Source organism: Leuciscus leuciscus, assembly GCF_965113295.1.
Source record: "Leuciscus leuciscus genome assembly, chromosome: 21".
Classification (NCBI taxonomy): Eukaryota; Metazoa; Chordata; class Actinopteri; order Cypriniformes; family Leuciscidae; genus Leuciscus; species Leuciscus leuciscus.
In genome coordinates, this window is record NC_138745.1 from 6,451,499 (window position 1) to 6,479,479 (window position 27,981).

At 37.6% G+C, this 27,981-nt stretch overlaps 2 protein-coding genes across 13 annotated transcripts in view; both read right to left on the reverse strand.

The window, feature by feature from the left end:
* Nucleotides 1–988: 988 nt before the first annotated feature.
* Nucleotides 989–27,981, reverse strand: part of mapta (microtubule-associated protein tau a) — a 38,502-nt gene continuing 11,509 nt past the window's right edge. The window contains exons 3-17 of one of the 12 annotated variants that reach the window (XM_082151526.1): nt 24,546–24,623; nt 23,516–23,584; nt 21,780–21,800; nt 18,157–18,191; nt 17,908–18,030; nt 17,057–17,132; nt 15,656–15,915; nt 12,211–12,303; nt 11,248–11,340; nt 10,924–11,016; nt 10,151–10,243; nt 7,382–7,463; nt 7,131–7,237; nt 6,485–6,629; nt 3,404–3,544 (exon numbers count right to left, since the gene is read on the reverse strand). In XM_082151526.1, the coding sequence (XP_082007652.1) occupies nt 3,540–3,544; nt 6,485–6,629; nt 7,131–7,237; nt 7,382–7,463; nt 10,151–10,243; nt 10,924–11,016; nt 11,248–11,340; nt 12,211–12,303; nt 15,656–15,915; nt 17,057–17,132; nt 17,908–18,030; nt 18,157–18,191; nt 21,780–21,800; nt 23,516–23,584; nt 24,546–24,623 (1,373 nt within the window). In that variant the 3' untranslated portion in view covers nt 3,404–3,539. Of the gene's footprint in view, nt 3,545–6,484; nt 6,630–7,130; nt 7,238–7,381; nt 7,464–10,150; nt 10,244–10,481; nt 10,575–10,923; nt 11,017–11,247; nt 11,341–12,210; nt 12,304–15,655; nt 15,916–17,056; nt 17,133–17,907; nt 18,031–18,156; nt 18,192–21,779; nt 21,801–23,515; nt 23,585–24,545; nt 24,624–27,981 lie in introns of all 12 variants that reach the window. The other 11 variants (XM_082151521.1, XM_082151525.1, XM_082151527.1 and 8 more) reach the window with 11 other exon arrangements.
* On the reverse strand, nt 18,199–20,994 carry LOC309484991 (uncharacterized protein). Its single transcript, XM_082151570.1, has one exon. It carries the CDS (start codon nt 20,024–20,026, stop codon nt 19,343–19,345), a length of 684 nt encoding a protein of 227 aa, XP_082007696.1. The 5' UTR covers nt 20,027–20,994; the 3' UTR covers nt 18,199–19,342.

Here is a 27,981-nt window from a genome sequence, read left to right on the forward strand (position 1 = left end):
CGTTCATCTTCGGAACACAAATTATCTTTTTGATGAAATCTGAGAACTTGACAGTCTACGCAACTACCACATGACACTTCAAAACATTCATAAAGAGATTGTAAAACTAATCCATATGAATTGAGCACATAGTCCAAATTTTCTAAAAAGAGACAACCTTTTTATCTGTATGAATCTATATGATGAACAGATTGAATTTAGTCTTTTATTCACATATATGTTTATATATAAACATTGATCAGCGAACAGACCCAGACAGCAGCATAGTGTCTGGCCAGATCCGGGCCACATCTGGTACATGTGGAATCCACGCTTACTGTACTAGATGTGGGCCGGATATAGGCCGACACTTTTGTGTTACAGATTTGGAACGAGATGTCTGTGTAAAAGAAATGTCATATTATTCAGTTATGAGGAAATGAGGCAGGACTTGATTTTATCCCTCAGGAGTTGATTTGATCATGAAAGTATTGCAAAGGAGTATGGAGGCAGACCTGAATGTTTGCAAACAATTATGGAGGACTACTGTCCTGAAACCCTTTTGAGAAGACTTTCCGACAGTGACATGGCCAAGTTCACTGCAATGTATTCCAGTGAAAACCATTCTTTTTTTTTTCTTCTTGAGTTATCAATCTGCTTCATTTACTGAAAATTGATAACTGACAAGATTTTAAGCTTTTAAGGCAAAAGTAGCCAAAAACTAGTTTTCAAGCCCCAAATATGTTTCTAATGCTTTTCGTGTTAACAGATACATTCATACTCTAAGAGAAAGTCTAATATGAACTGACACCTTTGCAAAATTAAATAAGCTATATATATAAAGTTTTACAAGAATCCCCGGCCCACCCCAAAAAACAGTCTATTTGACTTTTTCTTTTTGGCCTACTTTTTTGGAGCAATGTGCTCTGATGAACACAGTGACACAACGAGTATGTATTAGTATAAGTATTTTGAGTAATAATAAAAAGCATAATAAAAAAAGTAGACATTTGCTTAATATCCTTTATTTCCAAATTCACATGTACATCAACAAGAATATTTGTAAACCAGTTATTAATAAAACACACAAACAATATTGACAACCACAATTCCCAAGCTAAAATTTACAACCGCAAAAAATGGTGTATGGAAGTCAATGACAACAGGATGGCAAAACTGCGCCTAAAACCACGTCGCAGATGTTCTGCTATAGAGTGAGACATTTAAACCAAAGGACAGACTTTCTTTCCCTCTTCTGTCTGCTACACACTCACTTCCCCCCTCAACACAACATCACAAGCGGAACAAAACACTCTTATCCCATATCCAATCTCAGCCGACCTTTCCAAAAAACACCCAAGTTAGAAAACGTTCAGAAACGTGTCGCCAATCCATGTAAAAACTCAGCATGCAGGTTAAAGTGTTGCAGGCATGGTCTCTGAACTTCTCTGCTTATTTTTTATTTTTTTATTTTTTTTATTTCTTCAAGTCCTCATAAACATACAGTCATAAACATACAATAAACATACATTAAATATCTAATGGTAGTTACACAGCTCCTTCTCCAACACAAAGAAACAGGGGTCGCCGTCTGAGTAGTGCTCTTTTTCCACTACTATCTACATAGATTCCTAATAAGCACATCAGCGATTACGGGATATATGCAAAAGTAGGCGTGTAAGAGGCAACGCCGTATCTCAGGCTGCTTACATGAAATGCATGCAAGGAGCAAAGATAGTGTGGAGTGGTTCAAAGCTCATTAAAACATTCTGCGATAGTGAGAGCAGAGGAGAGAATTTAAGCCATATGACTGGTTAAGGTCATTACATCATCATTCAGTAGAATAGAATACCTTGACTTAACATTTTACAGCTCTAAAGTGGAAGTGGAGGATGTGTTCACGAGGAGGTGAGACAGACCATTGTTTAACGGCATGCTTGTGCTCAGGTGGTGCTTTTTCGTGAAGATGTTATCAATGTAGTGGGCAAATTTACAATACAGTTTGGCAATTCATCTAAAAAATGATAACTCCGCTAGAGCTGGATGTCATGGCAGGAAAAGAGAGGAACTGTTGGCAGTATTATGGGAAAAAATTACAGATGCATAGGTTGTGTTTTTCGTCCAGATTTCTCACCTGCAACCTGCCATTAATTAACACTTTGCAATAACATCAGTTAATGCATTATGACTCAAACAACAAAGAACAAATTTTTACAGCAATTTATAATCTAGGTTAATTTATTATTGTTTATTTTTAGTAGATAAATGAAATGTTAAAAATGTATTAGTATATGTAGAAATGAATATTTACCCATATTAATAAATGCTGTAGAAGTATTGTTAATTTTTATTTCATGATGACTACTGCATTAATAAATGCTGAAAATCTTACTGTAAAGCGTTACCAATAAAAGTGTCCAAAACAGCTGTAAACAAGTAGCTACAACTTGAAGATATTTTGTTTTATGCATATGTTAAAAATATAAATGCAAGTTAAATGTTCTGTTAGTTCCAAAAACAAAACAAAAAACAGAAGGAGAGGCATCTTCAAAGAAGCACTGACATAATTCAGATCAATAATTTAAGACTGCCAGTAGGCACACAAAAAAAAAGTGTTTTCATATCATAAACATCTCATATCCGCAGAATAATACTGTAAGAAAGTTTCTTTATGAATCACTCTGAATCTCATGGTTCACTGCAGGACGTGTAATCTCTGACCAACAGAGATCCCTTTCAGCTTCTGGTATGCACCTGCTTTTCTTCACGTAAGCCTTGCAAATCATTTCAGAAATGGACTGAGGGGCTTTAAGCTTCTTTCAATCTCAAAAGTCAAGATTCAATGCTCTAATTTTTATTTTAAGCACTGCTAAGCGACTTATTCATAATCTCTATCTAATTTTATCCTGATTCGAAAATGAGAACAATCCTCTCTGAAAGTGAAAAATGGGTTCTGTCTGAAATGTCCTAAATCCAGTCACAACTAAAAACCAGGCATGCCTAGAGAAAATATAAAATGGTCAACAAAAGGCATTCAAATACATGAACGTCATTTTGTGCTGCTAAATATAGTCAAGGGAGGGCTACTGGAAGAAATTCCCAATTGTTAAATTCCCTGCCTTAAAGTAAATGATGAGTGAACAGGCAAATTCATACACAATTCACAGTTAAAACAGCTTCATTGGCCTATAACAAATCGGAAGTATTACAAAATCTAACAGTGATTGCCAAACGTTACTTGGCGTTGTTTTCTGGGCCACAAAATGACTTTCAGAGAGAGGTTAGAATACCATCAGGCAGGTGAAAGTGTGTTCTGTTTTTCTGGGGTGGGGTTTGGGGGGCGTGGCTTGGTGGTGGTATGGTCCAATCACAAGCCCTGCTTGGCCAGCGATGCAGACACCTGGTCGGCGAGGGTGGAAAGCTGCGGCGGGTCGGCCATGTTGAGGCTGCCAGAAGAGGAGACGGTGCTCAGGCCGTGTGGAGACTCGTCTAGAGACACGATTTCTGCGCCATGGTCGGTCCGCGCTTTGGCCTGCTCGCGGAACAACAGTTTGTGCGACTCAATCTGGGGAAAGGAAATATGTGAAAACTAACGAGAGCAAATGAAATGCCTGAGCTGAACTGGATTTTGGTTCAGAGGGGACCTGGGATTCTTGGATGGAGATTAACAGAGAATTCTCGAGTGAAAACACCCATAAAAGCACCATGCATAGGCATCCAGGATCATTCTGTACTGGAAACTCCCAGAAAGCAAATACTAATCTAAGTCCTGTGTTCTGAGGGCCAACATCACTGTTGCTCTCTAGTGGCCATTAAGCTGCAGGTCAGGACTTGGATGTTATAAAATCTGAAATATTTTTGTACCCTCAAAATGCTAAATAATAACATGCTCGAATGATCAATGTATAAATAATAAATTTGTCAAACAATAAAAAATGTGTAAGGTGGTGTTAAAAGGGATAAAGCAGCATAAAAAAGCTTAAAATAAAGTTATCATTTGTTGGTCAGTTGCTCATTTGTACAGTTGATTTCCCATCACTCCGAGCCAGGAGATGGCACCCAAGATGCATTTCACAAGGTACTTGTGCAAGCTTATTATAAGCAATAGGCAAATAATTTTTTATTCATTTGTATGAAATATTTTATCTTTGTTGATTATTGATCCATCTACAAATTTGCACATTAATTCACTAAGTGGTTTCTTATTTGCAAATGGATTTATCAAGTGATTATTTGATTGTTTTAAGACACTACAGACAAAACTTTCCAGTTTTACTCCTATATATTCTGAAGGTTTTTACAGATGGGTCTGTTAATAACAATTTATTCATAAAACATAGTGAAAATTTATTTTATTCTGACTGTTGACAGTATTTTCAGTGTTAAAAAAAGAGACATCCAAAGTCCCCTTTGTAAAAACCTTTAACTCTAATATATCAACAAAATGAAAAGAATTTTAAACCTGGCTTTATCCAATGTTCAGATTTCAATTCTGGACATGTATGAAAATTAGATAATGAAATTATTTGCATATTTAAACGGTACATTAGGGGAAAAAAAAGTTTTCTGAAATGTTTTGTGATTCATCATCTGAGCTTCTCTAACATATTCACCTGTAGTGTCTGTAGTGTCTTAGAACAGTTGAAAAGTAAGTCCATTTACTCACCCTGGTGTTGTTCCAATGTAGTATGTCCTTCTGTCTTTTTTAGACCACAAAGGACAATAATAAAAAAAAAAAAAAAAAAAAGTATTTGTAAAAAGTATTGTACCGTGTAATGGCAGTGATTAGCGACCAGCATCAAGCTTTTCTTAAAAAGATGCAAAAATATCACAGAATGATCCTATGCGACATGTGCCATATATTCCAAGTGTTCTGGGGGTATACGATAGGGTTTGGTGAAAAACAAATCGAAATTTAATGTATAATTTAAAGCAAATCCTGACCTTGGCCGTTCTGTGCTCGACTCTATTAGTGCCTCAGTTCACTCAGACTCACCCAGAAAAACACAAAAAAAACAACATTAAATACAATCCATGTACTTTCTTCTCTGAAGTGAATATATCCATTGTGTTCGTCGCAACAAACAGTTCACATCTGTCAACTGTCATTCGGACAGTCATGAGACAAATGGAGTTCCGGTCCGGAGATATTTAACTCAGTGAAGAAAGAACACGCATACTTTGGGATTTCTAGGCATTGTTATTAATCTTGATTTCTCCCAACTTGTGTCGTTCAGAGTCTCATGAACACAAGACCAACAGCCACACTCTTAAAAATAAAGCTTCCAATTTTTTTTTCATTTTTTTTTTTCAGTGATACCATAGAAGAACCATTTTTTGTTCCCCAAAGACAGTTCCTAAAAGAACCTTTTTTTGTGTGTGTGAATTTTATTAATCTGAAGAACCATCACTAAAATAACTTTTTGTGCATTTAAAAGTCTCCATGGATGTTAGCACCTAAACTCCTATTTAGCACCAAAACTTTGGAACAATCTTCCTAACATTGTCCGGGAAGCAGACACACTCTGTCAGTTCAAAGCTAGACTAAAAACACATCTCTTTGACCTAGCTTACACATAACACATTATCAATTTCTATAATTCAATGTTAGGCTGCATAAACTAGGTCAGCCGGAACCGGGAACACTTCCCATAAATCCTGATGTACTCGTTAAGAATGGCGTCTACGCTAATATTAGTCTCTCTATTTATCCCGAGGTTTACCGCAGTCCGCCGGCTCCAGGCCGTATCCAGATCTGATGAAGGACCTGCCTGGACATGACGACAACGCAGTCCTGAAGTGTCAACTAGTCTCTCCAGTTTCAAAAAAACTGTGAAGGCCTCCCTCCCTCGCTTTACCTCTCTACAGATAATACGTTGTCAAAATGATTCCAGTTCACATGGATACGTGGAAGCGACAAAAAATTCTTGCAAACGGAAGTGAATCAATCAAAACTAACTTTAGCTGGACAATAACTTTATTCTAGAGCTGCTGTAAAGCCAAAACAATCTCTGTTACTTTAATTTCCCATTATCACTGTAAAGCTGCTTTGAATGAATCTATATTGTTAAAAGCGCTATATAAATGAAGGTGACTTGACTTGACTTGACATGTTAAAGGTTCTTCACGGATTCCAATAAAGAACCGTTTACTCTCAGAACACCTTGAATATATCACATGTGTCACATTGGATAGCCTACTTTTGCATATTTTTAAAAAAACCTTGATGCTGGTCACCATTCACTGCCATTAAGAGGAGTGTGAGCAGGACAATTTAAAAAAAAATCAATTTTTGTGGTCTGAAAAAGAAAGAACGGCATTAGAACAACGCCAGGGTGAGTAAATTTAATTTTAGGGTGAACTATCCATATTAATAGTAATGTGTCCCCATATTTGAGCACTCTCCAAATATTATATTATAAAATATATGAGAGTACAGTGATGGTTAATTTAATGTGGATATCTCTGTCTATTTCGGGCACGTTGCCTCTCTTTGAATACTTACTGGAGTCCTCAATCTTTATCTGGGGGTTGCTGAGGAGGATGGGCTCTGGGGACATACTGGCAGATGAGAGGGTGGGGGTATCAGAGGGGTCTGGGGTGAGGAAGCCCTCATCTTGGGGCGTATCTGCCCCTCTCCCCTTCTCTCTCTAGAGACGGACCCCAGGGTGGCCAATGAGAGGTGAAATGAACACCATGGTCAACCAAAACAGAAAGAAACACAAAATGATATGGGTTCAACAAAAAGGAAAACGATGGCAACACAAATGTAAATAAATTAAGGATGAAGTATGTCATGTTTTCTCTTCAAATACATTTTTAATCACAGTTTAATATGCAGAGACAAATAAAAGCTGAACATTATCTCCTCTTTAAATTCTGAAGCTCATGGAATCAAAACAAAGGGCAATGAGATGAGAATTTAAAGGAGTTAAATTAGTTCAGGGGATTTTGTTAAGCCTAGCCATCTAAAGAATTAAACGATTCAAACCCAGTGAGCACCTGAGACAGATTTACACAGACATGGTTGTAAAATGATAAGGATTTATAAACTTTCATATTTAACTTTAGGGTGTGTAGGTTCTACAGTAGAGGTGGAGAATGAATAGTTTGAGTATCGTTTCCCATCAGTGGAGGACATGTCGTCTTACCCTCCTGCTGCCTCCTCCAGCCACGTGTTTAATGTTGTCCAGAGATCCAATCTTTGACCGAGCCTTGAAATCAAGCTTCTCAGACCTGATCTCAATGTTTCCTCCACCTTGAAAAGGCAGGTGAAATTCCTCATGACTTATATTAACTACATCTTATGTACATGCATTCAAAATGCTGAGAAAACCGAGTCCAAAGCTTGAGCTTCGATTGTCGGTGGCATTTAAAATCCAAAGTGGATGTCTACGGTTACCTGGTTTGTGACGTAGGTTGTCTTTCGATCCGCACTTTGACTGCACGTTGCTCAGGTCAATCTTTTTGTGGAGGATTTGGACCTTTTCAAAACAAAAAACAAGAATTTTAATGTTTTTCCAGGCAATTATAAAAAATTCTAAATTCGTTAAAAACAATCCAAATTTACATTCCAAAGTATGTTTTCTTATGTAAACACTCCCATTTACATAAGAAAGAGAAAAAGCGGTTACACTTTATTTTAATGTGTCAGTATTACAGTGTAATTATGCATTTAAGTACCGAGTAATAATAATTAACTACATGTACTTACTCTAGGGTTAGGATTAGGGTGAGGGTTTGGTTTAGGGTTAGTTGCATGTAATTATGCATTATTTATAGTTATTACTACAGTAATTACATGTAACATATGTAACAATGACACTGTAAAATAAAGTGTTACCGAAAAAGCTTGAGAAAATGCCAGACAGGTGCGAAAGTGCAGTTGGTCAGTCACTTCAATGCAACACCCTCTTAGTGGTTTAGTCATCTCTGAGAATTTTTAAAACCAATTTGTATTTATAGCGATGCAATCTAACCTCAAAGTATGATGAACCACAACATTAATTATATAGTTGGTCACCGGTTCTAAAAAGATATGTTCTTCAATGCGCTTCATTTTAGACTATGGATTGAAAACACAACATGAGAACGGTACAATTGTGTACCATTCCTGCTCCAAAAATAGAAGCAATGACCTCATAGCCACAGCTGTTGGGGCTTTTTTCTGTATAAAAAGGCCTCAGTGTCTTCAGAGTGAGGTCAACTTTTAGCTCGAGCCAACTGCTCACCACAAAGACAAGCTCTGCTGACCAGAGCGCTACAACAAGACCCCTCTGTGCCTTCAACATCTCTAGGGATCCCTCGCTGGTACTTTAATAAGTGTAATGACTGTCCGTAATGACAAGGGTTAGGATTTCAGTGGTGGTCATCTGTTTTTGTAAGGAAAGAGGTTTTCCTAAAAGTCAAAAATCAAAGTCTTCTAATTATATGGAGAATTGTTTTATTACATGCTTAACTTTACTGAAGTAAGGGAGGTTTCTGTTTTTAACATGTCTTGCAGGAAATGTAATTCCTCGGAATGTCAATGCCACAAAACAGCCTGTATGTTCTTCTGAGTTACGCTTAAATGTATCGAGGGTCACAATTAATAGATGTTCTTGTTCTTGGAGGTTTGGGAAAGAAAGTGTGAAAAAGATAAGCAATTAAAAAACCACCACAAAAACAGTACATCCACCCAAATACTCCATTTATAATCAGATTGATGGACTGAAAAGCCTTCATGCAAACACCCCAAACGATTCAATTGAGCTTGATCTGAATTAAATTTCAGTCAGATTGGAAGGGATGGTGTAGATCTGAAATAATCCGATCAACAGGAAAGAAGAAAGCATGTAAACTATTAAATCCGACTATTTTCTCAATCGGATGAAAAAAATACCTTGCGCACGTTTAAATATGTTTTAGGTCACACGAATGTGCGTTTATGTCTCACGATCATGAGTACGTTTACCTACGTCTCATGTCCTACAAACTGTTCAGTGGAATGAGACTGAATATTTACTAAATATTTAACAGCTTTTTTAGATATGTCATCAAGGCATAAACGACAACGGACTCCACTGACATTGCAGTGGCTTTCTCTGGTTCTGAACGCTTTGTTTGGAATAAATGTAATGCACATGTAGTCAAATATATGAATCGGATTGCAACATTTAGGGTTTATATAAAATAAAGATTACAGACTCTGAAATCATATTGGGTTCAATAATGGATAATCATATAATCATAATGGATATTGGATTTTTGATTTACAAAAATTAGTGCATGCAAACATTCCTGTTTATGAGTTTTAGAGGGTGAGTGGTCATACAGTCGTAGCTAGGAAACCAAGCAATATTTACCATGCATTCATTTAAAATAGGGAAACACATTAGATCGGTACTACTCATTTCCCATATTTATACATTTAGATTATCCCAAAAATAGTTTAGTTTATTTCACCCAAAAATGAAAATTCTGTCATTAATTACTCACCCTCATGTCCAAACCTGTAAGACTTTCGTTCATCTTTGGAACACAAATGAATATATTTGAATGAAATCTGAGAGCTTTCTGTTCCTCCATTGACAAGTCTACACAACCACCACTTTCAAGCCCCAGAGACTTCATTAAAGTGATCCATGTGACTCCAGTGGTTTAACCTCAATTTTATGAAGTGACGCGAGTGCTTTGTTTGCGCAAAAAAACATAATTTACTACTTTATTTACCAAATATGAACACATGTTCACACAACGACGTCTGCTTTCTGGGGCTTGAAAGTGTCATTTGCGTCGCTGTCAGTGGAGGGACAGAAATGTCTCAGATTTCATCAAAAAGATCTTTATTTGTGTTCTGAAGATGAACGAAAGTCTTACGGGTTTGGAATGACATAAGGGTGAGTAATTAAAGACAGATTTACATTTTTTGGGTTAACTAACCCTTTAATTAATGCTCACTACAAGTTAAACTCTCTCAAAATTAATATCCATCTTTTATATTGTACATTATGATGTTGAGATTCACATTTTTTTAACAAACCGTTTTAACATTTTAACATTTACCGGTTATCGGATATTATAATCAGGTTATTAGCATTGGCCAGAATTGTAATATCAGTGCATCCCTAGTATTAGTCTCTTTAGTATGATTTTTGGTTAAGACAACGAAAACGGTCCTCTGTTTACTCACTTTTCCACCTCCGGGTACATGTTTGATATTATCTTTGGAACCACACCTAGGCTGCACAAAACTTAAGTCCAACTTCTGATCGAGAATTTGCACCTGAAAGAGTGAACAGTTTGGGGAAGACAAGGAGTTATCTGTCTTTTTAGCTCAGGACCAGAGAGGAACCCAGAGAGCAACCAGAGGAAACTAACATAGTTCATCATTAGGAAAGGCTTTTTAGAGCAGGACTTTGTGACGGGGTGTCCAAATTGTTAATCTCAAAGTTTCCACAAATGAAAATAACTTCAGGAAGAACCAAGACTGAAGGTGTTGAGTTCAACCCATAGTTACTCACATAGCCACCTCCTGGTACATGTTTCATATTGTCTTTGGAGCCACACTTTGACTGGACATTACTAAAGTCCAACTTCTGATCCAGTATTTTTACCTGGAAAATGAGAAATTTGGGGAAGAGCAGGAATTATGTTGCTAATTATCTTAGAGGTAGAAAGAACTGCTAGAGAGGAAGAGCCATGAGTTTGTGAATGGTAAAGATAAAACATGACTTCACTATAATGGCTTTGTCTCCCTCTCACTTTTGACTGTCTTGTAGTTTTTAACAATCAACTCAAAAGTAGTAAAGACCCTCTTTTTCAGTTCATTATCAATCTAAAAGTGACTGTGTAACAGACAGACCTACTAAATTTAATGAGATTGTTTTTACAAGGTTTTTACAAATGGTCATAACTTCAGGAAGAACCAAGACAGGGCGTTGAGTTCATCCTATAGTTACTCACATTGCCACCTCCAGGTACATGTTTCACATTGTCTTTGGAGCCACACTTTGACTGGACATTACTGAAGTCCACCTTCTGATCAAGAATTTTTACCTGAAAGAGTGCAGAGATCTGAAGTCATACAGTGTTTCCAACTTCATGAGGAACATTTGAGGAACATCTTGAGTCAGTAAGGGATGGTTGGGAGTTTGATTAGTCTTGACTTCTTTCCATCAGTTGGAAAAGGAGCAGGTTGTTATACTTTTTTTGGTTAGGAATAAAAGGCTGATGGTAAATTTAGGTGTGAACCGGGTCTGGATAATGGATTATCTCATAGTAACTCACATTGCCACCTCCAGGTGTGTGTTTGATATTGTCTTTGGAGCCACACTTAGAAGGGACATTACAAAAGTCCAACTTCTGATCAAGAATTTGTACCTGTTTAAAGCAAACGTTTGGAAGTTTTCACGAACGAGAACATCAAATGCTTAAGGTTCCCCGATTCTCATGAAGCATAAAGACATATTATTTGGAACGGCATGCATTTTAGTTTGTTCGGACAACTGGATAGTTACCATTCTTGGAGAGATAATAATGATAATATATTAGTCAATTCTTACCATGGTTATTATAGTTAACTGAAAACTAAAACTATAACCATTAAAACATTTTCGGAACTTAAAATAAAATAAACATTAACTGAAATGAAATATATAAAGCTTAAACTAAATGAAAATGAGAAATGTTGTCTTGGCTACTAGCTGTAATGCAATGTTTAAATTGATGTACTAAAATAACTAAAACTGAAATAAAAATTGATGAAACACTATAGACACTTTAAAAAAAAATCTTATAAAACACAACAACATTACTAAAACTTTAAGCAAAATGAATATGGAAAATTAAAAAAATTGAAAAACAATTTCAAAATGATTGCTTCTGCCATGGAATAAAAAATTAAGATAACTGTGACTGACTTTTTTTTACTTTGACTGACTTTTTTCTCAGAATTGCAAGATATAATATCTAAAAAAATCTGAATTGCGAGTTTATATCCTGCATTTCTGACATTATAACTGGCAATTCAGATTTTTTTTCTCACAATTCGGATTTTTACTTGTGAGATATAAACTCGCAATTTGCAAAAAGTCCGAATTGTGAGATAAAAAAAAAAGGTTTTTATTCAGTGGCGGAAAAAAGCTTCCATATTTTACTGATAATGTTGGGATAGCCACTGATAAATACTGTCTGGTGATCATAAATGAAGGAATAAAACTTGTGTGTTCGAATCATTCCGTAGTTACTCACATTGCCACCTCCTGGCGTATGCTTGAGGTTGGCTTTGGATCCGCACTTTGCCTGCACATTACTGAAATCCACCTTCTGATCAAGAATTTGAACCTGTGAAAGACAGAACATTGGGAGAGTTGACTTAAAAACTATTGTTGTAGGGAAGAGAGAGATGTTTGAGTAATAAACAGGTGAATTTTCATTAGCTGATGAGATTGAAACAATATGCAAAGACGTAACATTGTGTAATATATCAGCGATTTTGCAACTACTGATAAAACAATTTCATGACAAATCCTGGAAAAGTTTTAGCATGTTATTGAATATGGCGATGTTGATGCATTTGGTCTTGACGAACTAGATCTGCTACACTGTACATTGGCGGTGGTTGAGGAGATTCCCCCCTTCTATGTAAAGCGCTTTGAGTGCCTAGAAAAGCGCTATATAAATGTAATGAATTATTATTATTATTATTATTATTATTACACTGCTGCTGCTGAGCAAGTATGGACTTGCTACTGCTAACAGATACACAGAGACGCTGCTGTGAGCATGTAAGATTTGCTGCTGCTGCTACTGCATAAATAGACATACATAAGTCCCGTAGCACAGGGGTTTTCAAACTGTGGGTCGCGACCCATTTGTGGGTCGCAGATTGGGAAGAGGTGGGTCGCGCAGTCACTATTGGCTGCAGCTAAATTTACCTTTCATGAATGACACACACACAAACATTTTGCACGATGTACCAACGTTAAATAGAAATCGCTATGAGATCGCATTACACAGGAAAATTCAAATGTCACGAAAGGTGCTGCGTTTCCCAAAAGCATGAATCAGCCTTTCGTGACATTTTAATTATCCGGTGTAATGCGATCTCATACAGAATGCAGAGCAGTGATTGGAGTAAATGAGTTTCTTCTTGTTAATAATGCGCACAAAACCGCTTAATGAACCGCGCCGCTCTGAGACGCTGAAATTGTTAACATAACATGTCGCAAGCGCGCGCTTCATGAAACGCACTTATTTCTCTGTCGTCTGTTCAACACAGCACTGTTGTCTTTCAGATATATGGTCGTCGTAAGAGTGCGTTGTTTGCGTTCCCTTGCATGCATTTTGCTAAAACGCAAAAAATATAGCCTAGGCCTATATATAAAAAGTATTTCACATGTACACACACGAGCACTAAAGCGTTTTCTGCGCTGAAAAACGCAATGAGTTTAACAACACTCGCAGCATAAATATTAGTATTGAAATTCTAGGTCCTGGGTCTACTGTCAAATAAAATTAGGCCTATTAGTCTATTATATTTTTTTTATATTCTGATTTTTGTCATATCAAACCTTTGGTTATGATTAAGCTTACATAATCTTTTTTCATTTCTTTAAATTTGTTCTGCCATGTCTGGTAAATCAGTTGAGGCAGCAGACAAAAACTACTCAGTATTCTTCAAATTATTTCAACAGTCATTAGGCTGTTAGGCTCTCAATTTTTGATAATGTGCCAAAAGTTTGTATTGCAATTAAACTTGTCATTCATACTATAACAAGGAAAAAAAACTGCTCCAAAGAGAACTAACACCTCCCACCCCACATTCATGCTTTAAAATTATTTTATATTTTGGTGGGTCTTGAGATAGATTATTCTTGTCTAGGTGGGTCCTGGAATGGAAAAGTTTGGGAACCCCTGCCGTAGCAGATCAAGGCAGGTGGAGCTGGGGGAGGTGGAGGGTTTCAGAGGGACTCTGATAGGGCGATGCAGGACTAGTTACAACAAACACTGAACCAGACTATTTAAACATTGAGCAAGCAATCTTACTGGCTGCAGGATCAGCAGAGGCCAATCAGCTTGCATGCCAATGTGGTAATTATGTGATATGTGATTGCTAGTAGATTGCATGTTAAAGGTGCTCTAATTGATGTCACGCGTTTTTTAGGCCAAAACATTTTTTGTCACATACAGCAAACATCTCCTCACTATCCGCTAGCTGCCTGTCCCCTGAACACACTGTAAAAAAACGCGGTCTCTCTAGACACCACAGGCTCCACAAACGGCAACAAAAACAAACTGGGCTCACCCGCACCACGAAACACAACAAACAGTGCTCCAGCCAATCACCGACAAGAAGTATTTGAGGGGTGTGGTTTGGGGGTTAGTGCGCGTGCACATGAAGGGGGTGTGGAGGAGAGAGAAGCATGAAGAGGGAAGTTTGAATTATGGCCGACACACGAATAAAGAGACGACGTTCCGATGAACAAATTGCAAAGAAGAGCAATAACAAGGATAAGGGACAAGGATAAGGAACGCGCGAAGTCCCGAATTTACATCGGAAAAACCCTCGAAAGGTGGCGAGAACTCCGCCGGCAGAAGGGCTTCCAATCCGACATTCAGTTGCTCTGTTTTTGCAGAACAGGTAAATACATTTTTCTTTCTAAATTGACGTTCATGTTCGCCAAACCAACAAAAGGATGTAATTAGCTAGAACTATGCAGTCAGCGTTAGCTTTGGTGAATACAACATATATGTTTCAGGTAGCGATCAATCTCTATTGTAAATGGTCAAGCAAATTCACAGTAGGGCGACAATTTGTGTGAATGATTGTTTTCACCCACTGTTTGTTATGGATTTGAATGTTCATTTATAGGCTATCGACAACTTTGACTAAATTTGTTTACGGCGCCGCCGTTGTTTATGCTCACTGGGAAACGCGAAGCTAACGTTATCTTGCTATTATTGCGTCCTTGTATGGGAGCTATAGTTATAACCTCAGGTGGCGAAACGATTTTAGGACAATGTTTCTGCATTCTGTTCTGCAATATATAAAAGCATTTATCTAACTTGGTGACACTACACATTGAATGAAAGTAAAATATCAGTAAAACTTTACTTTGTTTTTAGTGACTACTTTGACTTTCCTTTATGCCGGAAGGGAGGGGAGGAGGGAGGAGACGGGATGAGGAGGAGGGAGGGTCTAGCTAGCCTCCGTTTTGTTTGACAACAATTCGAATGTCAACACTCCCGGCATCACTTAGAGCACCTTTAAGGACCTATCAGCCTGCGTCGAGTTTCATTACTGAACTAAATATATATACATAACTGTGAGATTATTTAACAATAAATACTAACAACAAATTGTCATTCCCATACACACTCATTCTTTGACCACACTGTAGAAAAACTATATGATCAATAAGTCATGGCAATATGTGTTTCCATTACTTTAACTCATCATAATCAACATTATTATAAAAATTCAACATAATTCTACAGTTTAATATAATGCAAGTAGAAATTACTTGTACAGCCAATTTGATGGTGAAATGTTCAGTTGCTGCCTTAACTTTTTAAGTTGAAGTTGGCGGAAATTTTTCCACTGTGCAAAAATATATAATATATATATATAAAAACTGATCTCAAACCCAACTGCAAACCGAACATTGAAGTGAATCAAATCAAGATGAATTACCCGGCCGCCTCCAGGCTGGTGCTTCAGGTTGTCGGTGGAACCGACTTTTGGCCGCACGTTCTTCAGATCAGGGAGGGGGGCAGCGGCGGACAGCGATGTAGGAGAACGGTTCTTCGGAGATTTAGGGGTCGAGCGAATCACTGCGACCTTCTTGATTTCATTTCCTGTGCTTGGAGGCTTGCCACCCGCAGCTTTACTGGCAGGGGATTTGGAAGTGCCAGGGCTGTTGTGCCCACTGGTCTCCGGGGTCTTTGGAGAGTCTGGGAAACAGTATAGTGTTATGATAATGATGACATCTATTTCATAATGAAGAACAATATACAGTAGTGGCCAAAAGTGAAATCCGACCTATGGAAAAAGGCTTCTTTGCACTTTATTCAACTAAATATTTATTAAATATTTTGTATGCATGTTGTGAAGTTGAGCCTGTAGTAGTGTAAAACTAATGTATGCATTCCACGTTTCAATTGTATCTTTTGTCATGACGCAAAGAAACACACCGAATTGTGCGGAAGTCATTTTTGGCAAAGCAGTCTCATAATTCCCAGCCTACAATTCAATAAATCACCGTGCGGCAAGTATTAGATATATTATTAGATGTTGTTTTGTCGGTTTTAGTGTAAACGGCCAAATGGAAGAAGCTGTCCTCTGCAACCAAGGAGAATATTGTTGAATATTCAATCGCTCGGTCAGTCGCTTTTGGATATTGCTGATGTTTAGGATGTGAATTGTCACAATGTCCACAGAATTATTTCAAAGCACATTGAGGCCATTGCCATGCAGAATGTAACATGCTGTGGCTGGTCAAGGAAGACTAGTGAGCATTTTTGCAGGAGGATGAAAATCTGGATGAGACCTGCAACCTAGCTATAAGAGCTGGATTGAGAGGTTGTGTAGCGGTAAAGAAAATATTTAACAGTTTTATATACTGCAAAAAAAACACCTTGCATTTGCCAAAGAACTTAAGGAAGATTGGAGCATGTTCTTCAGTCCGACAAGTCGAAACTTGACAACCTAGCATTGGATGGTGTCAGGTATGTTCTTAGGAGAAGACTGGAGTGTTTTAAAACCAAATGCATGCGTGATGCCATTAAGCATGTAGTCAATGTATGCTTTATTTCCTGAGCTTTTGTTTTTCTATACCGTTTTTACATAATACAATAAAAAACATATTTATGCTGAAGTTTGCCTTTCTTGCCAAATAATTTTGTCATTTTGATACCTTAATCAAGTTTAGGGTATTCTTCTTCCCAATATAACATAGCTCCTACTCCTCATATTTTGAAAGTGTCATTAAAAGCTAATATTGTGCAAATATCTCCTCTGGACATCACGTTTGGCCACTACTGTATATGACACATTTATATCTAAAAACTCCTTTGTAAAATAAATCTTACTTACCTTTTCCATTTTTGGCAACTGCAGTCATGGCAGGAATCTTTGTACCAGCAGCATGAGGTCTACTGCTACTAGGAGCCTAGAGATATACAGAAAAAAAAGAAATGTCTCTATTATGACCCTTTTATGTCCCGCTTTTATATAAATAAAAATAACAGATACTTTTTTTTCTTCATTTTGTTTTATTGTTTTATGACTAATTTTTAATCACACTTTGGTAATATTATTTTGTTCTCAAATTATCCAAAAAGTGTGAAAATATTTTTTTAATTGTGGATACAAATGCTGTATAACATTAGCATTAATAAGACATTTTTAAGAGTTTGCCATTTATATTCCAAAAATGTTTAAATTATGTGTTGAAAATGACATTAAATGATGGTTCAGAAAATGACAAAAATAACAAACTTCTCCAGTGATACATGCATGCCCATTGTTAGACATTGTTAGTAGACAACTAAAAGGAACTACTCAGAGTCCAGAGAGCCAAACCCACTCAAAGTTGAAGAGGCACTCATAAATAGGCATTATGACATTTTTGCCTACTCAAACAAAGAGATTGAAAGCACTTTCAATAATTATGAACCCATCCACAGGAAACACAAAAACTTTGCTGCAGCTGAGTCTAAAGTCTAAAACCATGCTGACCATTTTCAGTTGCCTTTCCAGATGTCAGTGCTAATGAAAATGAACACCAACAATAGAATATTTGTATGAGAATGAGATGCTTGTCAGTTAGCAAGAGGAAAGATGCAGATACTGTTAATCACACAAGACAGTGGGCAGACTGCCAGTAAAACAGAGGCGTAGACCATTCTCCACAGAAGCGGCAGGACATCGGCAGCTGTACTCACTCTTGGCCTGGATTCTCTTGGCCCAGCACTGGTGGCAGGTACTGAGGGAGATCTACTAGAGGAGGCCAAGGACTTTTTGGGGAGGGAGGAAGGTGTTTTATAGGAGGAGGGTCTGACTTTGGTCTTTATATAGAGAGTAAAACAGTAGTGGATGAAAACCCCATGGTGTACAAATAAGCAAAATAAAAGGCAAGAAAATGAAAGTGGAGGAGAACAAAAGAGAAATGCAAAATAGCTATTAGCACTCACCCTCTTCTCAGCATCACCATTGGTCTTGGACTGAGCTGTAAAGAACCAAAAAAATGCACCAATGTGAATACAATCAATATATCAATTTGAATGAACTTGAAAAGTGAAAAAACTGGACTCTCTACATGTGTTGTAAACCTAGTGACCTGTCTCTGTGTCTAACCATTATTAAACCTCACAAGAGACTAATTTGGAACACTGGAGACTTGACACACAATGGATTTTGACGCTAGAGTTTGACGATTCAAATGACGCTAAATATTTTTATGAATTATTTTAAGTACTGCTGAATAGTTTCGGTTGATAGTCAACATTTCTCTCATCTGGCCTGCCGTCTTGGATTTATCACTGAGTTCAACGTAATGTATTCTGAGATTGCCTTTTTCGTAAAGGTTATATGTGATGCTACTTTACAATCTGAAGGCATAAATAAGATAAGAATGCACTATGCACATATGCTTTCTTAAAACGCTGCCCCAGTACACTCTTAAAAAAAGGGTTCTTAATTGGCATTTATGGTTCATTGCAGAACCTTTATTGCCCAAAAGTTTCTTGACAGTGGAAAAGGGTTCTTTAAATTATTAAAATGTTCTTTACTACTTTTTTTTCTTTTCTTTTTTTCTTTTCTATAGGATTTGCTGTGAAAACCTCTTTATTTTCAAGAGTTAGGCAGCTAAGTAGGTTGCAACTATACTAACAGTGTGGAAATGCCTTCGTTAAACTGACAGTTTGCTAAATGTATTGCTAGTGTTTTTCAATTGAGAATTTCAACGAGACTTTGTATAATTTATGCTCTAAAGAAACATTTGAGAAAGGTAAGGCTGTAAATAAAAGTGAGGGGATCTGTTAAAGCAGTGCTGCACCAGATGATGGTGTTGTGAACACATGCAAACACACTCATGCACACAGACATGCCAGACTGAAACACGGCCAGCAAACATGGATTTCATCAATCAGCGCAAAACAGGCTGCAAGAGGAAACAAAAGAATGACAGAGTGAGGCTGAGTGCCCAAAAAAGGACGACTTGTAGCAAACAATTGCAGGACAACAGACCGTTCTCCTCAGCGCGCCGCTTATTTTGTAGGATGTTCGTTATAGACAGAAAGTGGTGCATAGCTAAGCCGCTCTGTAAAACATAGGTGGAGGCAAACCAAGGAAGAGACACTGCACTGGGATTCTGTGAGCTTAACAGCACGGACCTTTAAACTGAGCCACCGGCACCAGGGATTTTCTTGCCGGGGAGCCGTGGACACCTTTTGGAGAGCCACTTGTGCTAGTAGGAGGATGAGTCTCTGCATCTTCAGCAGCAGCTCTAACCCCTGATAACGTAGCATCGACTTTCTCCTCCACTGCGCCCATGGTGTCCATGTGTTCATGAGGTAAAGTGCTCGTAAAACTATGTTCTTTGGTTTCAGAAGGTGCATATACAGATTCAGCGAGGGTTGTCTGAGCCCTGCTGGCCCATGCTGGAAGCTTTTTTTCTTCAGCATGGCTCTCATTGTCGTAAAAGGACAGTTCTTCCTCTTCCTGAAGGGTCTCACTGTAAGCAGCCCTGGCTTCTACGATCCTCTCCCCGACGGATGTCAGGTCCTCCAGGGCGGCACTGCGAACCAGGAAAGTCACAGGTTGCTCGTTCTCCAGAGAAAGGCTCCTGGTGCGGTCAGGACTGACAGATGTCCGCCGATGATGGGAATGGACTGGTTGTCCAGCCCAGCTGCTTCTGAGGAGGTCTTCGTCCTGCTCTTGTATTCTCTGGTGGTCAACACAGCTCCAGTCCGAGTGTTGATCATAACCATCAGATGAAAACCCGGCTGCTAAAGCTGGAAACAAAGCCGCTTTTGCCTTATACTTGCACTTATAATAATGCATGTCCCATTCACCATGGACACAGACTGGTCAGATGTTTTATAGAAAGCAATGACAACTTCTCCATTTTTTAAAAACACAAGGTGTTCCAAGAAAACTGTCACATGTTAAGGAGGGAATAAAAACCCGTAGAGGAAAGATAACGAGCAAACATATCAAACTGGTTTGCTGGCCTTTACTAACATACAAAACAAACAGTAGTGATGAAACCAGACTTCACACTGAACACAGAAATATGAGCCGATAGGTACAACTGAAGAGCATGATTGCTTGTAAAACATTTTTTAAAATAAAACTGGACAGAGATGACGCATGTCATTTCTGGGCCACTACCCTTGTGAAACTTTGGAAAAAAAAAAGACTTCAATTTCAATTTCCTTTTTTATTGTCATTGCATATATTATAATTCCTCGGTTTCACAGACAAGGCTTAAGCCTAGTCCCAGACTTAAATCCATGTTTGAGCTGTTTTAATTGAAAGCAACTTGCACTGACATATCTGAATGAATTTGTCAATGCCATTGTTTTGTCTCAAGAAGCACACTAATAATGGTTTTTCTAAGGCACGTTTAAAAAATGTACTTAAATGTCCTAATTGAACTAAGGCCTAATCCTGCCGTAATCTAAGCCCTGTCTGTGAAACCAGAACTAAGTGTGTATAAATGTACACATTTATTTGTAATTAAATAAAAATGTATTATAGTTTAAATTTAAAATAAAAGCAATTAGCTTAAGAGTGCTTTTTTGACTTAAGTGAGACTTAAGTAAATCTTTATATGTAATTTCATAATTATTTCTGTTATCTTTTAAATATGGTTAAAGTGTACTGCCGAATGTACTGACAAGCATTTATGGTAAACTAAAATATACTTTCAAGTTATTTCAAGTTATTTAACTTTTTTGACTTAAATGAGACTTAAGTAAATCTTTATGTGTGATTTCATAATTACTTCTGTTATCTTTTAAATATGGTTAAAGTGTACTGCCGAATGTACTGACAAGCATTATGGTAAACTAAAATATACTTTCAAGTTATTTCTATTGAAACTTGTGTGTCATGCATTTAAATATATGTGTAATTACACATCTGTAATGATTCAGTTGCAATTTAGAACATTTAAAATACAATAACTTTAAACATAATATCAAACATCAAATACAGTTAAATTTATAATAAAGTACTTTACATATGTTTTAGCATGTGAATCAAGACAGTCAAATGTTTAAAGCACAACAAAAGATAATTAAAACATAAATGTACTTTAAAGTAACACTTTTAAATTGACATTATTACAAAATGCACATTTTATTCCTTTTTATAATATCTGCAAGTTGATTTTTTTAAATTATACTAATAAGATTTAGGTACACTACAGTGTACATTCAAGTAGGGTAGCACAAAAAAATCTATATAAACGAATTAGGCTTCCTGAACACGTTACTTGATAAACATTTGTGTGTCTGCTCTTTAGAGGTACCTAGTTGCTCCTGATCATTCAAATAAAATTAAAATGGACAAATCTGTGTATTCACGAAAAACAAATAACCAATACAAGATAATGATCAGTGAGGTGGAGTACTACCAAAACATGACAGAAAAAACAAACTGTAATATTTAAAAATATATTTTTTATTAAAAAAAATAAAAAAATCTACTAGATCATATTTAATGTAGCATAATGGCTATTCTACAAAGCATGACACCTATGTGGTACAATCTGAGAATAAGTTGTGTAAGAGTAAAAATAGTGTTTTACCTGTGGGCGCCGTTCCTCCAGCTTAATAATGGTCAGGATATGCAGCAAACAGAGAGAGAAACATAAAAGACAAAAATTAGAGAATTGTACAGCATAATATCTGGCAATTTCATCTGCAGGGAGGAATGAATGAATGAGGTATTTATATAGCACATTTCCTATGTACTACTTTACACCCAAAGCGCTTTACAATCATATCAGGGGTTTCTCCTCAACCACCACCAGTGTGAGCATCCACCTGGACCATGCTCACCACACACCAGCTATAGGTAGAGAGGAGAGAGAGTGATCGAGCCAGTTCAGTGGATGGCGACTGATAAGGGCCAATGGAGGGAATGTGGCCAGGACACCAGAGATACACCCCTACTCGTTTACGAGAAGTGCCAAGGGATTTTTAGGCCCTGTTTTCACCTGGTATTATGATGCATTTTGGTCGATCAGATCACAAGTAGACAAGGCAGACACATACCCGTTTACACTTGGTGTTTTAATCAGTCTCTTTTGTCTGCTTTCAACCACTTCTATCCTGATGTCTTCGAGGGAAAGGTCTTTGGGCGGGTAAATGTATGGATTTTTTCAGATCTTTTGATCTAATGGTCAAATAAGCTCTGCAATTTACATATGAACGCGCCCGAGGACGACGGAAAAACGTACGAAGAGCAGTAACTTTTGTTTCTGCACTGACAGCTGCAAGACCAGCCGAACGCTGCGAGTGTGTGTTAGAAATCAGGAATGGTGAGAGAACATTGTGCTTTGGACGTTTTTCATCTTCAAACCAAACTTGGGTCTTCAGTTGACAAAGTTTAAATACCGTCTGGCTAGAGCGCTTCCCATAATGTTAACGCATTAGGTCAGTAGACGGTCTTTTGTGGCTGCTCGAACACATTTGATCACATGAGCGTCTACACTACAAAAGCGATCTGGTCGAATGAGTTTTTAACTACCTCTGGAAGTGGTCGAAAGTGGACAAGCTCAAAACTTTTTATATCCCGTTTACACCTGTATTTAGCCTCGTCCACTTGTGATCCGATCCAAAAACGCATCTTAATACCAGGTGTAAACAGGGCCTTAATGACCACAGAGTCAGGAACTCAGTTTAACGTCTCATCCGAAGGACGGCAAGGCAAACACTATTACCTAGCATGAAATCACACCATCAAATTATAAAAATTATACACAAAAGCAACAAATACTTGCAATTTAAAGCACTGTGACCTGTGAAAAAAAGAGCTTTGGCTAAAAGCGTATTTGGCTCAAGGCATTAATTCCAGACTTGGCAAAACATCACACCTAGCGTGTCAAAGACAGCTGAGCGGAGGTCTCTGTGACTAATCACATGGGAAATAAACTGAAAACAGGGCTGGAGTCTCCCTTGAGTTTATTTTGATTTAAAAGCCTGAAACCTCTCAGCATGCCCTTGCAGTGGTATCAAAATTAATATGTGTGTCCTCACTGACATACATATTATCTTACACTTTTAAAATCACCCCATTGTAAATGCAACATGAAAAGGATTTTCAAAGCAAGAAAAGGCGAGAGGTCCTGTTACCAGTATGCCCAATTCAAACAGAAGCCAAATGCAAACCAGCAGGCTTAAAATATGACAAAACACTAGAAAATTAGAAACATTAGGTTGCAAAGCATAAAAACATCCACAAAAATGAAGGCAGAAAAAGGCATTCGGGCAAAGCATTTCAATCAAAACAGGCAGCAGCGTTTGAGCAGAAGATCCATACCGCTCGCCACTTCCACAACAGGCAGGGGCTGATCTTCATTCTCTTCTGCTCTTGAATCCTGCGGGCCCTCTATAAAACATCATTTCAACAGCTTTACACACTAAGCTACCAAAGGAAGTCCAGGTTTTCATGTGAAAGTGAAGCAGCTGTTAACATCACAAAAGCAAGCCAGAAATGAAAGGTTTATCTCCACAGCTCAGCTACAGTGAGACTTTAAATTGAGTTCTGAAGCGCTCAGCTGAAAGCAAATAACTGGTTGATTAACTGGATGATTAACATGAACACCATGACACAACATAAATTCTAAAGGAAAAAAGAAGGTTTTGACATTTTTACTGTGTTCCAAATCAGAGGCTGCATCCTTCAAAGGCCGAATGCATCACAGCGGCGCAATAAAGGCTGTCCCAATTCAAAGGCTCCTTCAAATACGGCCTACAAGCGCACTCTTCTTTCCCTGAGCCGCAAAGGAGAGAACGAGTGGATCCTTCACAGCCTAGCCAATCCCAAGATGCATTGCACGCTGGGGACGACTGGAGTTTTATATTGAAATAAAAGATCTGGTTTTTAGCTTACTGGAATATCTAAAGATACAAGTGTTTAAAAAACATATTAAGGCGGTTCAAATGTTGAAATATCTTACCAAGATGTGATTTTATAGATCATTTATACTCTTTATTATGTACATAAATTGACCAAAGTAAACATTTTGAGACAGGTTGTGAACCCTGTTTTGTTTTCAGACAGACATTTTCAAAAAACTCCAGTACAAACATTGCTGCCAATCATCAATGTCAGCTGTCACAGCTGCTACTAACTAGGTGACAAGAGCAATCCCCCATAGGCTACAGCATCCCCTTTAACAACGCTCGTCCTGACCTTCGTGAACTTCGAAGAATGCAGCTTCTGTATATTTAACAAGGCAAAGTTAGTAAGAGGCATTTCATTACATCAATAAAAGTAAATAAATAAAAAAGGGCAAACTGAAAGAGAAAGGGGAAAGCATCTTTATTAGAAGTGCCGCAATGCATACCACATTGCTTCTCCTCAGAAGAGGAGGTTCCTTCAGCCTTACTGAGCTCAACATCCAGCTGTTCTTCTGAAAACTCCTCTGTGAGAGAATTCCGGTTAAAAAACACAAATAACATTAGAGTTGTTTGGGACAATCTATATTTATAAAGACATGTTTAACATATATATACTATATATAGCAAAGAATAATTCAGTTCTTCAAAGGTAAGAAATTAAAGTCAAACATCACACATCCTGGAGCAATCAGTCACACTGTACTGTGACCTCAGTGCAACCTTAACATAGTTTCCCTAGCTGCAACTGGATCCCTGAACTTAGCTAAGAGAATTCATTCAACAATGTTTGTTGTAAGGACACGTGTAAAGTTAAAAAGACACACTAATTTTACTGTCAAATAAAATATAAGGACAGAAACAGATGGCAGCTGAATGTACTGGCAAACCATAAAAGCAACAACCTGCAGTGCTGGAAAGTAACTGCTTTATTGAACTAACAAGAAACGAACTTTGTGCAAAAGATCTGAAGGGAATTTAGTCAATATTTTACATCGCTTTTAAAAACTTTGGCACTCAAACAGTATATATGCTAAATCTTGGAAGAGAGATGTGGAGTGCATTAGACACTGAGGTCAACACTCAGCTTTACTGAACTTTACTGTTTGAATCCATTGTGTTTTTGTTCTTGTAATCATACTAGTATTGCTATTTTTTCCAGTATATAATATGCATATACCATATGGGACAAGACTGGTGAAAACATTGGTTTGACCATTCAATTTCCTATTATTAACCATGCATTTATTTTAAATAAATGTGTAACACTATGAATTTTACAGTTTGTGTACTTACAGTGTACTTACCTAAGAAATTACTTAGTAACTATTATATTACTATAATAAGTACATAGTATGTGCATGCGCAACAGGACTTTAAAATAAGTGCCACCGAAGTTATGTTATTTGTAAATAACCATTTTCATGCTATGTGAGAACAAAACATTAGAGCACGTATGTGGTCGGTACATTGATGAAAAAAGATTGGTTTGGGCCAATCATCAGTTCTGACAGAGATGACGTGGTTAATCCACCTTGTTTAGTTTAAGGTTAAGGTTCAAATGAGTTTTTGTGCAGTTTTTTGTCATGTAAACATGCACTAGATGGATGTTTTTAGCAGCATCTCGCACTTGAGCAGCTTGTTTATGCGTCTCGAGACTCTCTCTTTTTTTCCATTCATAAGTGCTGTGGCTCTACAGAGGATACTATTGTGTGGCACCTTGCGCTTTCAAATGCAAAAATGTGTTAGGGTTGTTTTACGGGGTCAGTTTGTGTGATTAACAACCACATTTACTTACAGGTGCGAGTCTCGAAATGTCCCGTTCACACAGTAACTTACAGTAGCGTCTCAAATACTGTCTGTATGAACATGCAACGAGAGTCAAGCCCATATTTTCTTACCAGTAAGCATAACAACAAAAATGGCGTGTGATAATCAAACTGAGTGTGAACGTGAACGTATTAAGGACTCAAATACAGGACTGACAACCGTATTGTGCTGCTGTGTGGCCACATTTTACATGTGTGAAAGTGGCTAATGTTTAATACTGTACTTCTACAGTCACTAATGTACTAGTTTTACTATCTATAACATACTCACTCTCTGCTGTGCCATTGCAGTATGTGCCATTTATTTGTGGAAGATTCTCTGAGTAATGTTTCCTCCTTGAGTGGGCCATTACAGGAAGAGCAAACGGGGAGAAAGTGTGCACTAGTGAAGGCTGTAAACTAGGGAAATATAAGCTACGCACTAAAGAATGCAAGGGGGTCGCAGAGGAAAAAAAGAGAGAGTGTTATGGTCCCATTTAGGGAATGTGAATACATACAATACAACAGAAGACTCTGCTGCAAGCTGGCACCTTTACAAAACACTGTCAGTCAATACAACGACTGTGTTTGTCCTTCCCCTCCTTACACAAGCTTGGAGTTCAATGATTGGCAGTGGCTTTAAACAAGCCACTACATTTAGAAAAAAAGAGAGAAAAGCCGGATTTTCCCAGGGCTTTCAGACAGCATCATTTATTTAAAGTGTTGGTTCACCCAAAAATGACAATTCTGTCATAATTTACTCATCCTCATGTCATTCCAAACCCATAAGACTTTCATTCATCTTCGGGAACACAAATGAAGATATTGAATAAAATCTGAGCGATTTCTGTCCCCCCAATAAAAAGTCTATTCTACGCTTCAAAATGTTCATAACGAGATTGTAAAAGAAATCCATGTGGATTGAATGGACTTTAACATGATTGATTTATAAGATAAACACATATAATGTAGGCTTTTATTCACATATCAACACTGATTAGCGAATGTACATAGAGCACTCAAATTTGGTCACGGATTCTCAAGCAAGCTCACTTGACGCGTGACAAGGTTCATTCTCGCATGTTTCGCCAGCACATTTGAGCACGAGAACCAATGAGGTTTGTTCTTGCACATCAAACAAGTTTCAGTGATCTATATATGTTTGCTGATCAATCTTTATATGGGAATAAAAGCCTCAATAAATCTGTTATTATTATTTTGTGATCTCTTCATGAACCGTCAGAGTTTTGGGTGAATAGACTTTCAATGGAGGGACAGAAATTCTCAGATTTCATTAAAATAAAATGAAAGTCTTATGGGTTTGGAACGACATGAGAGCGAGTACCTCATGACACTATAGCTTTATGAATCTAGAATCTACTTGACTAGTTCAGATTACACTATACACTAGAACGACTGTGGCAATCACATTGGAGTCCGCCAACTGTGCAAAGTTTCATTGGTTTAATTCAGTTACTGACAACTGTTTATACTTTTGGTAGAACAGTGAATGAGGGGGTTTCAAACTTGCTCAACATCCATCGATTGTGTCTTTATACACTGTCTCCTTATATTTTCTGTAACCCAACTGAGAACCAATTTCATTACTGTGTGCTTTTCAAAAAGCCTCAATGGTCTGTAAACAAAAACCACAAAACCACACACACATGCAGAAGACAGCAGGTTGTGTGAAGGCGTTGAATTAGTACCAGCGAGCGTCCTGAGAAGAGTGTGACCCACATGCATGGATTACAGCACGACGCAGCTGCAAAGCCTGGATTGAGGGCCCAGTCAAGCACAGCCTTTGGTTTATGTAAAGGAATTAATACACAAGGCTGTATCAAACAGTTGCAGCCAATGCGGCCACATTCATAATCTGAAACAACACTAAAATATGTGTTAAGATCATACGCCCTTCAATGCCTTTGATCATTTAATCTCCCTCATTTGATACGTTTATTTGCTCATGAAAGGAGAAAACGCATGTAAGCGGTCATGCTATTCAGTGGGATAACACATCGACATGCATGCAGTATCACGGGGAATTCATGTGCTAATGAAATCATTAATATAATCT